General features: G+C 41.7%; 1 protein-coding gene across 3 annotated transcripts in view; it reads right to left on the bottom strand.

Annotated features, from left to right (window-relative positions):
• Nucleotides 1–14,420, bottom strand: part of LOC128692869 (acetylcholine receptor subunit alpha-like) — a 440,278-nt gene that overhangs the window by 63,841 nt on the left and 362,017 nt on the right. For all 3 annotated transcript variants that reach the window (XM_070092139.1, XM_070092138.1, XM_070092140.1), the window contains one exon: nucleotides 12,695–12,804. In XM_070092139.1, coding sequence (XP_069948240.1) covers nucleotides 12,695–12,804 — 110 coding nt within the window. The remainder of the gene's footprint in view (nucleotides 1–12,694; nucleotides 12,805–14,420) is intronic.

Here is a 14,420-nt window from a genome sequence, read left to right on the forward strand (position 1 = left end):
CTTAGCAATATAGATAAATGGTTGAGAGAACCGACAAGTTGATAAATTAGACACATGTGCAACACTTGGGTATCTTTAATTGAGGGAAAGTTTGGCCACACACTGGCTTCGTCAGTCCATACAAAGGGGAATGGTGAAGATTGATGGACTGATTACATCGACTCAAGGCTCAGGGACTGATTACCTAAAACTCCTCCTGTTCTTCACGATTCTCCTTTGTATGGACTGATGAAGCCACTGTGTGGCGAAACGTTTCTTCAATAAAGATTCCCAAGTGTTGCACATGTATCTAATTTATCATACCCTTAGCATCCAGTTAGTTGGTGGGGAGAACGTGCTTAATATGGGCGTATGTGACATACGCCGAATACAATGTAACATACTCTCAGCATGGTGCAGTGGAGCTTTATCAAGAATCAGAACAGAGTGCAACATTGCCCCAATAAATTCACGTTTCTGCAACCTGTGTGTGTGTTTTCTCCTCACTATATTTTTCACATTGACTGTGTCACGTCTCGTCTTTATCCTCATCCCACCAGTTTTGAGTTTCTTTCCTGCGAGACCAGTGTGACCTCAGCCACTGCTCCATCAGCGGAGATATTACGAAACGTAGAAAGGTAATGGACCTCTGTCTCACCACAATCTCAATTCCGAGGCACTCCGTCATTCCGCGATGGAATGTATCATATTTCCCCACTCAATCTTCCTTCACTGATTGCTTCGGGTACACTGTCTTCACTCACTCACACACACACACACACACACACACACACACACACACACACACACACACACACACACACACACACAGACACACACACAAAACACGTCAGCCAACCAATCCTGAGAGAAAAGAAAGAACTGTGCCTATTGTATAATGTAGATATCACTGTTTTAGTCACGGGGGGTGTCTACAAAAATCGAAGGAAATTACTGATACGAAACATTTTATGTAATAACGATTTATTATACTAATGAGAAATAAAGTATCATTAAAGTGTAGAAGTGCGTTTGTTTACAAACAATATGATAGACAACAGAGACGATGTAAACACAGCTATGTTTATACACCTGAGGACAATATAGCCACTGGATGAATGGACAGAATAACTATACTTGAACATAATCAGGTAAGGCCAGAAGGATTAATGGATAAATAAGTAAAATGCAACTTCACAAAATGAAATAAAAGATTTAAAGGCCTTACAACAAATGCAGAAGACATTACATGAGCAGCTGAGGTAATGAAGGAGAGGGAACAGACGGGTTCTCTACAAGAATAATGAAAATGAAACTAAACGTTTAGTAGAACACAAAACAGACACAACAAAAGTTTAAAGATGAAAAGTCTGGAAGAATATAAATCTCTGATTAAAGATAGTTTGGCAAAATTCACTCGACAAATGACAAATTGCACACCAGGTGGTATTAACTAAACAATTAGCTGCTAGAGATTGTGCTAGTCAAAAATGAATAATAATTATGTGAATATGTTCACAGATGCGAAAATATTTTGCAAAATAATAAAAATTATTAAATATTTACAAGAGGATCTGGCTACATTAAACACATGGAGTGGTAAATGGATGATGGAATTTAACGTTGACAAACACCACGTAATGGAAATAGTAGATTGTGAAATAAAGTCACATGATTATAGTGAAAAAAATATTGAAAGTATCAGTTGGAAAAAGGAGTTTAAAAGTTATCAGAAAAAAAAATCACTGGAAGATCCCATAAATGAAATTGTGAGAAACTCGTATCATACACAAACAGCTTTCAATATTATTATATATGACAAAATGCTAAGGAAGTTGTTTATAAGTTATATTAAGACAGAACTAGAATATGCAGCAGTTGTGTGGCCCACAGCTGAAAAAGTTCACACAGGTAAGTCACAAAATGTTGAAAGAGGAAGAAAATGGCTGCCAGGGTTGATCAATGTGAATTATAATGAAAGTGTGAGAACATTCAAGTTGTCCAGATTACATGGTAGCGGGATAAGAGGAGACATAACAACATATAAGGTCATGAAAGAACTTGAAAGAGGTGAAGATTTATTAGCACCAACAAGAGGGACAAGAAGAGGAAAGAGTTGTAAATAATGAGAGAGAGAAGTGGAAAAATGCAGTAAAAAAATCTTCTTCGAGTAACTGACCAGTGGAATGTATTAAAGTGTGGTTGACCAGTGGAATGTATTAAAGTGTGGTTGACCAGTGGAATGTATTAAAGTGACCAGTGGAATGCATTAAATTGTGGTTGACCAGTGGAATGTATTAAAGTGTGGTTGACCAGTGGAATGTATTAAAGTGTGGTTGACCAGTGGAATGTATTAAAGTGTGGCTGACCAGTGGAATGTATTAAAGTGTGGCTGACCAGTGGAATGTATTAAAGTGTGGTTGACCAGTGGAATGTATTAAAGTGTGGTTGACCAGTGGAATGTATTAAAGTGTGGTTGACCAGTGGAATGTATTAAAGTGTGGTTGACCAGTGGAATGTATTAAAGTGTGGTTGACCAGTGGAATGTATTAAAGTGTGGCTGACCAGTGGAATGTATTAAAGTGTGGTTGACCAGTGGGAATGTATTAAAGTGTGGTTGACCAGTGGAATGTATTAAAGTGTGGTTGACCAGTGGAATGTATTAAAGTGTGGTTGACCAGTGGAATGTATTAAAGTGTGGTTGACCAGTGGAATGTATTAAAGTGTGGTTGACCAGTGGAATGTATTAAAGTGACCAGTGGAATGCATTAAATTGTGGTTGACCAGTGGAATGTATTAAAGTGTGGTTGACCAGTGGAATGTATTAAAGTGTGGCTGACCAGTGGAATGTATTAAAGTGTGGTTGACCAGTGGAATGCATTAAAGTGTGGCTGACCAGTGGAATGTATTAAAGTGTGGTTGACCAGTGGAATGTATTAAAGTGTGGTTGACCAGTGGAATGCATTAAAGCGTGGTTGACCAGTGGAATGCATTAAAGTGTGGCTGACCAGTGGAATGCATTAAAGCGTGGTTGACCAGTGGAATGCATTAAAGGAAGTAGCAGCAAGTGCTGCAACCATTGGAAATTTGAAAAGTATAGAGAGAGAATAATGAAGGCGAGACACCAGGAGCACAACTCTGCTGCTGTAGCTACAAACAGGTAATCACGCACACGTCGTTAAGCGAGCCTCTACATAGGATAAACTTGCTAGCACTCTCTTTCTTCTATTTTCCTTCCATTTAAGCCCCAAAATTTAATCATTTGACATTTCAGGTTAAACTATTTTTAAAAAGTCAACATATAATTGCTTATATATAACCGAGAAATCAAAACTAACATAAACAGAACAGAGCCTGGCGGGAGTGACACAGCATCGCCAGGAGCATTGTTGTGCCAACACTTCCTGGTTAACGTGTGATTAGTTGCTTATTCGGTTCATTCTTACTCTAGGTTTTCCACTGCCATTCTGTCAGCTTAACATCTGGTAGACAGCCATGATGTGAATAAAAGAATAAAAGTATTGCAGTAGGTCCAACCTATGGTAAGTCCAGCGTTCTCACACAATCACTCCCACTGACCTATACGGTGACAGACAGGCAGTGGGCCAACTCTTAGTAAATCAGATGTAGAAAGAGAGTTCATTGAAGTATTTTTTTAATAAAAGTTCGCTCTGACTTATGTCAGTAATTTAAAAAATCTTTATTAAGGCCTCAGTCAGTTTTAATGTATGATTCTCTTTGTCAACCTGTATATGGCTGAGGGACTGACCATTACCTATCAAGGCTGAGGGACTGACCATCACCTATCAAGGCTGAGGGACTGACCACCACCTATCAAGGCTGAGGGACTGACCACCACCTATCAAGGCTGAGGGACTGACCACCACCTATCAAGGCTGAGGGACTGACCACCACCTATCAAGGCTGAGGGACTGACCACCACCTATCAAGGCTGAGGGACTGACCACCACCTATCAAGGCTGAGGGACTGACCACCACCTATCAAGGCTGAGGGACTGACCACCACCTATCAAGGCTGAGGGACTGACCAACACCTATCAAGGCTGAGGGACTGACCACCACCTATCAAGGCTGAGGGACTGACCACCACCTATCAAGGCTGAGGGACTGACCACCACCTATCAAGGCTGCTGCTATTAAAGCTGAAAGACTGCTTCCCTCAAAATTATTTCTGTTGTCTCCAGTATTAATATTTGCCAGTATTAGATTACAGAGTGTTGCACGGGCGAAACGTTTCAGTAATGAAGATGCCTAAGTGTTACACACGTGTCTATGTACCATATGTGTCTATGTACCATATGTGACTATGTACCATCAATAACATGACAAGCTTTGTTTACCAAGTGCAGGTAATGTCTCCTAGATTCAAACACTGTATCACGCCACTAAACTTCACTGAAAAATGTCCAATAGCTGCAGCAACACTAACAAGCCACTAAGATTCACTAAATATTCACGCATACTTAGGAAGTTCTCAAAGTGAGGACAGGAAAGACCTGAGACTGGAGAATTTTTAATGCCTTGGTCGAGAGCTTCACACTCTCGGGGATGATGATGATGATGATGATGATGATGATGATGATGATGATGATGATGATGATGATGATGATGATGATGATGATGATGATGATGATGATGATGATGATGATGATGATGATGATGATGATGATGATGATGATGATGATGATGATGATGATGATGATGATGATGATGATGATGATGATGATGATGATGATGATGATGATGATGATGATGATGATGATGATGATGATGATGATGATGATGATGATGATGATGATGATGATGCTGCTGCTGCTGCTGCTGCTGCTGCTGCTGCTGCTGCTGCTGCTGCTGCTGCTGCTGCTGCTGCTGATGATGATGATGATGATGATGAAAGCTAGAGATCTGATGATAACGGAGATGAGAGTAATGGTGATAGTGATGATGGTGCTGGTGGTGGATAACTACGTTGGTGCCTAACATTAATCTAGGCAACTTTTGCTTAATAATATTTCTTGATAAAACAAACTTGAGCTTCTAAAAATTTCCATTGCATCGGATATTTTTGTTCAAACTGGCTGTTGATGCTAGCGAGGGATGACATGGAACTTCTAGTATACACAAATAATCCCATATTGTACATTTTTAGTCTTTCTGAAATTCTAGTATGTTGTTTCTGAGACGTATTTTTTACATTTCCACCATCTAACTATATCCGTTCAAAAGCCTAACACTCTTGGGCTACTGGGGTGAGCACAACACCGAACATATCACCAGAGGCGTACAATTAACCAGTAATCTCCACAGTGAATGAAAAGTGGGCCAGACATATGTATGGCCCACTTTTCAGTATGCAGCCCCAGAATTTAACCCGCCACCTGATAAAACAGTCAAAAAACAAAAGAAACTGCAGAGGTTTGCGACAAGAATTGTCTTGGATTTAAGCGAATTAACCTATAAGTAGAGAATTAAGGAACTGAACTTGACCACATTAGAGGACAGAAGAACCAGGGTAGACATAATTACGATCTAGAAAATACCCAAGACTTGAAAGGATGGTTAGGGATAGACCGTTCGTGAAGTGAACGAACGAATAAACGAGTCTAGGTAAGATCCCTACGAGGTAAGCTGGGAAGACGGGACAGGCGAATAGCGTTGGTGAGGAGTATCTACAGTCGTAGAGAGAACCAGGGCTAAATCCAGCTGCTAAGCACTCGTAGGGCGGAATGGAAAACAGAAGGAGCAGACTGTGCTAGCATCAAGGTTGAGTTCGTTGGAGATCTTGAGTAGCTGGGCAGCAGGCTTGGTCGCATGAGAAGGCAGCTCACATGTATGGTGTTGGTTGAATGTGCTTGTTACTTGGTGTTAGTTTGTTGAAGATTCGTTTACAGATTTCTTGAAGGTGCTTCTGGAGAGGTGGTACAGTTGTGTCCTGTGTCCAAATGTGTAACTGTGAGGTTTAACGAACTCCAGTACTTGCGTCAGTGTGAAGTGATGTGGTTCACAGGCAAACTTAACAGACCCAGCACAGAGCCATTTATATAGTTCTATTTCAGTCATAGTATCTTTGTTGGATGAAGGTGCGTAGAAGGTTTGGATGTGCCATGTTATACTGGTGTGGGTGTCTTCACTATCGTTTACCTCTTTCTCGGAAGAGGATTCTATGGGCGAGTCTACATGGGTACTGGCAGGTGACTGTGGGTCGTCAAGAGCAGTGGTGAGGTGAGGTGGTGGACTGTCAACTGGCTGAGAGAGGTGGTAGGGGGTGGCTGAGTCAACAGATTTTTCGTTGTCGACGATGGAAGCAGTTGGGAATGGTTCAGCAACAGTTGATTGGGCAGAGGAAGGAGACAAGTCTGCAGGTGCATTCTTTAGAATGTCGGCCGAAGGTGTGGAGTCAGGGAAACTGAAGGACTGCATGTTGTTCAGGAGAAAGAGTTCGTTGATAGTAGTGTTAAAAGTACCAGGATTTGCTACATCAGTGAGGTGAGTATACACCATGCAGTACGGCACTTTTGAAGGAGCACCGTCAGGAACTGGGGAGAGGGAGTTGCTAGGCCAAGGTCTCTCTCGTGTAGCGTATAGAATCTGGGTGTCAGATTGCAGTTTAGTTCTGGTGGCATATAAGGTGTTCTTCAGAATTTTAATTTTCTTGTATCTGATTTCCTTTCTGACTGGACATTTAGCTGCACGAGTATGATGATTACTCTTGCAGTTAAGACATGTTGGAGCAGTAGTGGTGGTGCAGGAAATTCTGTCCCTCATTACCACAATTAGAACATAACTTTCTGCCCTTGATGGTGCAGTCCTTGGTAGTATGATTGTATGAGTAGCAGTTCCAGCAGAGATGTATTTAAAGCGTTCAGGTTCGATGTAGTTTGGGTGTATATGACAGAAGATGGCCAGTCCGTCAGATAGAGCTTGGACAGCCATAGCGATGTCCATAAAGGTGACCTTGATCATAGAGGCGGCGTTGGGCATCTTGGTGATGGTGTTCACCGAGGCCCAGACACTCTCGTCCTCGATGGATGACCCGAGTTCTTCGTTAGAGAGCCCTGACGATCCTGTCAAGTCGCTTCACGAAAACAGAACGTTTTGCTTTCAGGTATGGAAAGTTAGAGATGACAAAGCTACGATCGTCGAGTATCTTGATAGAAGTAGTAATGAAGAGTTTTTCGGCCTCCTCATCATTGGTGCAGGCGACTAGGAAGGCGTCTTTGAGGGAGACGGTGTTGGAGAACTTGACTTGCAGGCTGCTTTGAAAGGCAGCTGCAAGAGTAAGCTTCGAAGCACCATTTACTACAGAACTAGTGGGCTTTATCTTCACACAATGAGACCTCTTGGAAGTTAAGTGGGAAACGGATACACGAGTGCACAGTTGGACAAGGATGTCAGCCACAGCACCGTGTCTTCCTTTGCAGATGACACCCGAATCTGCATGACAGTGTCTTCCATTGCAGACACTGCAAGGCTCCAGGCGGACATCAACCAAATCTTTCAGTGGGCTGCAGAAAACAATATGAAGTTCAACGATGAGAAATTTCAATTACTCAGATATGGTAAACATGAGGAAATTAAATCTTCATCAGAGTACAAAACAAATTCTGGCCACAAAATAGAGCGAAACACCAACGTCAAAGACCTGGGAGTGATCATGTCGGAGGATCTCACCTTCAAGGACCATAACATTGTATCAATCGCATCTGCTAGAAAAATGACAGGATGGATAATGAGAACCTTCAAAACTAGGGAGGCCAAGCCCATGATGACACTCTTCAGGTCACTTGTTCTATCTAGGCTGGAATATTGCTGCACTCTAACAGCACCTTTCAAGGCAGGTGAAATTGCCGACCTAGAAAATGTACAGAGAACTTTCACGGCGCGCATAACGGAGATAAAACACCTCAATTACTGGGAGCGCTTGAGGTTTCTAAACCTGTATTCCCTGGAACGCAGGAGGGAGAGATACATGATTATATACACCTGGAAAATCCTAGAGGGACTAGTACCGAACTTGCACACGAAAATCACTCACTACGAAAGCAAAAGACTTGGCAGACGATGCACCATCCCCCCAATGAAAAGCAGGGGTGTCACTAGCACGTTAAGAGACCATACAATAAGTGTCAGGGGCCCGAGACTGTTCAACTGCCTCCCAGCACACATAAGGGGGATTACCAACAGACCCCTGGCAGTCTTCAAGCTGGCACTGGACAAGCACCTAAAGTCAGTTCCTGATCAGCCGGGCTGTGGCTCGTACGTTGGTTTGCGTGCAGCCAGCAGCAACAGCCTGGTTGATCAGGCGCTGATCCACCAGGAGGCCTGGTCACAGACCGGGCCGCGGGGGCGTTGACCCCCGAAACTCTCTCCAGGTAAACTCCAGGTAAGGACAAAAGTGAGTCACAAAAATGTCAGGAAGCATTTCTTCAGCCTCAAGGAGGTCAGAAAGCAAAATGAACTGGACGAAGTAGTGGAGACAGGTACGATAGGACCCACGAAACTGGCAGGGAGTAAACCCAGCAAGCTGCAAGTTAACAGACAGGCCAGGAGCTGTGACTCAACCTCTGCAATAACGAATTAGTGAATATTAACTGCTGTACATAACCAGTCACAAGAGCAATAAAAATTTAATGCAACAGGAGCAAGACAGAAAGCGAAGCGGAGAAAAACGAGAGAGAAAGGTAGAGGAGAGAGAGAAGAAAAAATGAGAGAGGCGGCGCGGTCTATCAGAGAGTAATCATAAACAGACAGGCTTTCACTTTAACGTGAGTATCCTTAATGTAAGTTTTCAATACACCTGAGATAAAAACCTTAATAGCATCCCCTGGTTACTTCGACCGCCGCTTTGAAGCCTAAACGTTCCATCCTGCCAGGGTAAACTCAAGAATTTTCTCTCGTTACCCCGCATGAATGTCTGGCTCCCGGCACCCACATGTTTGTGTTAAGGATGGTCTACATATTATACCACAACCTGCCGTGGCTAACATTATTACCGCCTCACTGAGAGTATCGTAGCCGAGTAATCTTGCTTCCCATCCTTTAGAATCTCTGGTAGACTCAGGAAAGTTGACTTGGGATTAAATCCTGGACCTAGCGAGGCATATTAGTGAATGAAATAAATAAAAATAAAAAATCTAACTCACTCGAACGTATAATTATATATATAATATATATATATAATATATATATATATATATATATATATATATATATATATATATATATATATATATATATATATATATATATATATATATATATATTTATTCTCGTGCTTAAATAGCAACGCTCATCTTGCTGAATAAGGCAAGCGAAAATTTGTGTATGTAATAATATCGCAAAAATCATTCTGAAACTAACGAAAAAAATATATTTCATTGTGTTTGTTTATTATTAAATTATTGTAAACTTCTTTAAAATATATTTAGTTGATTTAGGCTAAATTAAATTGCCCTTGTTATAATAAGGTTAGGTAAGTTTTCTAAGGATCTTTTGGTACAAAATTATTAATTTTTACATTAACATAAATGAAAAAAAAGTCTAAATATATAATAGAAAATTTTAGAAAGGGCTTAATTTTAAAGGAGTTCGTGCTAACTGACCAATTTTATATAAAATACTACGGCTAGCCGGGGATCGAACCCCCGATAGCTCAGTGGTCAAAGGAGTCTCGAAATTTTGGCGGGCTTCTCGGGAGGCGTGCTAAAATATCAGGTGTGCAAGAAAGGTATAAGATACCGACAATATGAAAGTTAAGACACATGTGCAACATCTGGATATCTTTATTGTAGACGTTTCGCCATCCAGTGGCTTTATCAATACAGATTCTAGGACATAATAGGAAGACAGTAGAACTATATACAAAAGATGAGGTAATCAGTCCCTCGGCTGCTGCAACTAACCCATCTCTTTGGGAAGGACCTACTTCCACTGGGGAATCCCGCCTACCAGTGACTGCCCTCTTCTGCTGCCCGTCCCTTCCACTGACGCCTATATAAACGCCAGTCTTCTTGCCTTTGCTCCAGATTCTCCTCCACCACGATGCTGTGAACACTAACTCCAAGGTTGAGGGACTGATTACCTCATCTTTTGTATATAGTTCTACTGTCTTCCTATTATGTCCTAGAATCTGTATTGATAAAGCCACTGGATGGCGAAACGTCTACAACAAAGATAACCAGATGTTGCACATGTGTCTTAACTTTCATAAAATATCAGGTGTTCTCGCCCCTGCTAGTCGAAGTATTATTTACCTAAAACCACTAGTTCGTGGACACTAACACATAGTAAATGCTCATTACTACTGCTACTACTACTACGTCAACGGTATTGATTCTGGTATCTATGGTATGGCCAAGGTTCAAGTGTCAGAATTAGTGCTTAATGTTGGCTCTGAAGATTCTTGTACAGGAATCGCTGCTTATACCTCTCCTCTCAGTAGGATATACATGTACATACGTGTATTTCTGTATCTTCTGTGTAACAGTTGTTTACACAGAGCTGAACGTTGTTCCAAGGAAAGTGTTCTGTTACACACGTCTCTCCTCCACTTCTTTACTCTTTACCCGCTACACAATATTCATACCACACGGTGTTCTCCAACTCTGCCTCTAACCTCTCCCTCGTTGCGACATTCAACGACTATCAGGGCCTAACATCCAAATAGATTATTGTTTCACAGACGCTTCAGCATTTATAATTTTTTCTCTCGTCTGTGATTTACTTCGTTGTTCATAAATCTGTCGACACATCAATTTCTAAAAATTTAAATTCACGTCATACTCCTTCCACACTGATGTCCACTATTTCGGTACATGAAATTTTTAATTACTCTCGTTACCCTGACATTTTCTCCTCTTGACTTTCATCGTCTCGTCAGTAGAAAATCATATCTTTTGAGACCACACTTCTCCGTAATACTCCAGAAGTCTCTTTTCTTACATTGCGGTTGACAAAAGATATTAAACAACCGAGGTATTGTGACACTACAATACACACAGTCTGACACACACCCAGTCTGACACACACCCAGTCTCACACACACACCCAGTCTCACACACACACCCAGTCTCACACACACACACAGTCACACACACACACACACACAGTCTCACACACACACACAGTCTCACACACACACACAGTCTCACACACACACACACAGTCTCTCACACACAGTCTCACACACACAGTCTCACACACACACACACACAGTCTCACACACACACATAGTCTCACACACATACACAGTCTCACACACACACACAGTCTCACACACACACACAGTCTCACACACACACACAGTCTCACACACACACACAGTCTCACACACACACACAGTCTCACACACACACACAGTCTCACACACACACACAGTCTCACACACACACAGTCTCACACACACACAGTCTCACACACACACAGTCTCACACACACAAGAATTAGACACATGTGCAACATCTGGGTATCTTTATTGTAGACGTTTCGCCATCCAGTGGCTTTATCAATACAAATTCAAGGATATAATTGTAAGTCAGTAGAACTATGTCACTGAATTTATATTGATAAAGCCACTGGATGGCGAAACGTCTACAATAAAGATACCCAGATGTTGCACATGTGTCTAATTCTTCATCTTGTGGATAACGTATACCAGAAGTGTACAATAAAATGTGTCTAAGGGCTGCTTTTACTGTTTACTATTTATCTCCTACACACCCTACCCTCACTACTTTTATATATGTATTCGTAACGCTAACCTCAGATCATTTCGAAAATATTTTGACAACATTCTAAACAGAATAGTCTCCAATTTTTACTCTCCCCTCTTTTTCCTTAAAGGAACTTCTCATACCTAAGGAAAGGGTAAGTATAAACAGTTATTTTTTTCCTAAGAAACTCCGCAGTCTTTGCTATTACTTTGCTACCTTCCCTTCTTTCATAGTGAAAAACAAAAACAGCATCGATTCGACACCCTACACAAATGCACTCAGGGCGCAACACCTGTAACACTACACTTACTCTACAACACCTTCGTCACCTCTGTCATATTAAACGCTAGTGATATACCTGTCACAAACACCCGTGGTATGACAATACTCGTGATACAGCAAGACCCAAGATCCGTGTTACACCAAGACCTGTGTTTCGCGAAGATCCGTGTTACACCAAGATCCGTGTTACACCAAGATCCGTCTTACACCAAGATCCGTCTTACACCAAGATCCGTCTTACACCAAGATCCGTCTTACGCCAAGATCCGTCTTACGCCAAGATCCGTCTTACGCCAAGACCCGTGTTACGCCAAGACCCGTGTTACGCCAAGACCCGTGTTACACCAAGACCCGTGTTACACCAAGACCCGTGTTACACCAAGACCCGTGTTACACCAAGACCCGTGTTACACCAAGACCCGTGTTACACCAAGACCCGTGTTACACCAAGACCCGTGTTACACCAAGACCCGTGTTACACCAAGACCCGTGTTACACCAAGACCCGTGTTACACCAAGACCCGTGTTACACCAAGACCCGTGTTACACCAAGACCCGTGTTACACCAAGACCCGTGTTACACCAAGACCCGTGTTACACCAAGACCCGTGTTACACCAAGACCCGTGTTACACCAAGACCCGTGTTACACCAAGACCCGTGTTACACCAAGACCCGTGTTACAGTAAGAATATCACTCACTTGTTGTAGAGAACAATGTCTGGTCGCCAGATGTGATCGGAGGGGACGTGCAGCATCAGTACGCCGCCGTACTCCTCAGGGTCCCACTTGAGCTTGTAGTCGTACCAAAACTGGAGAGGAACACGATCGTGAGAAATCACAGATTGACACTAGAATCTACACAGACAACAAGCACATGCCGGTAATAAGATCACCATAAATATTCTGTAAATATGCAACATACACCATAGGATATTTGTTTCATAGTGATAGAGAGATTGTTATATTAATGATTCCGGAAATTATCGCAGCCAGGTCTTAGACCAGTTATATTTAACTGCAAATAAAAAGAAAATGTAGAAATAAGAACCATTACGGAAAACACAAAGAAAAATACATACAAGTATGAACTGGATGAATTTTGAACTACAAAGATTTATATGCCACCTTGTATGATCCCGAGAGGAAATAAAAAGGAGACACCATTCCTGCCAGAGTGCAAAACCTTTTGTGTCACACTCATGGGTCACATTCACACGAGAAGGTTGATTTAGTTCTGAGAGATGTCACCTTCGCTTCTCCTGCGTTTAGAGCTAAATGTGAGAAGAAAAAAAGTCTACGCACACATGCTGAATCAAAGCTTGAAAATACGGCTTTGGTATGTCAGCATATTTTTAATAAACACGCGTACAACTGGTGATGTTCAGAAACATGCATTAAAATGACTTTCAAAATTGAGAGGTATAAGTTATACAGAAAAACTATGCACACCTAGAATCTCAACGTTGGTAGATGAAAGTCTGTTAACACTCAACTCACAACCAAATATTCCGGTGACATTCCTTGTCTGACGCAAAGTATAGAAAATTGGAGGTACACAGCAGATGACAGCAGATTCTATACAATGTCGTTAAAGTCTTCCTTCATAAGTCTGGCCTCGTTCCACCTCAAGTAGTCTAAGCAATTTTTAGGAACAACGAGCATTGTTAACGTTGGTACGGCAGGCGAGAATATTTAATGACACAGGTGTTTGTCTAGAAGTTTCTCCCACATATAATTTTTCGCATCCTCTGCATGACATTGCATAAACTCCTGCTAGGATTTCAACAAGATTAGATTTGTTGCTGGTAAAGTCTAAAGGTAATGTTAGTGTATACTCTAAGACAGCACTTAAAAAGGACACTTGAAATGTTGTAGATAAACGAGTCAGAGAACCGACAAGTTGATAATTGAGGCACTTATGCAAGACTTGGCTATCCTTATTGTGGAAACGTTTCGCCAACCAGTGGCTTCATCCCTGTACTGGACTGAAGAATCTACGTATTGGCGAACTGTTTCCAAAATAAAGATAGTCAAGTACTGCACAGGCGTCTCATTCATCCACTGGAAACATCAGCGACCTTACTGTTGGAGAGGATGACAACTCTTTCCCGAACTGTCACACCTGAGAGCGTCGTTGATCCCTAGAGCATGTCTGTGATCATTGATGAAATGAGAAGCGTATTATAGAGAAGGCCCGGTGTCTGAAGTCCCACTCCTAACTAAGGTATTCAGTTTTACTTACCCTGTAGGACATTAAGAATAATTTTATATCCTGTGGTCATGGCCTGAGTAAAAAGTGCATGATGTTTTTATTAGTCTCCGGTACATTTTAAGAAAATGTACCACCAATTCTGCAAAGGAGTTAATCCTTTGCAGAATTGGTGGTACGTTAATTCACTTCACGAGTGAATTTGTAGCAAGGTTG

This window comes from Cherax quadricarinatus, chromosome 38 (assembly GCF_038502225.1).
Source record: "Cherax quadricarinatus isolate ZL_2023a chromosome 38, ASM3850222v1, whole genome shotgun sequence".
In the NCBI taxonomy this organism is placed as follows: Eukaryota; Metazoa; Arthropoda; class Malacostraca; order Decapoda; family Parastacidae; genus Cherax; species Cherax quadricarinatus.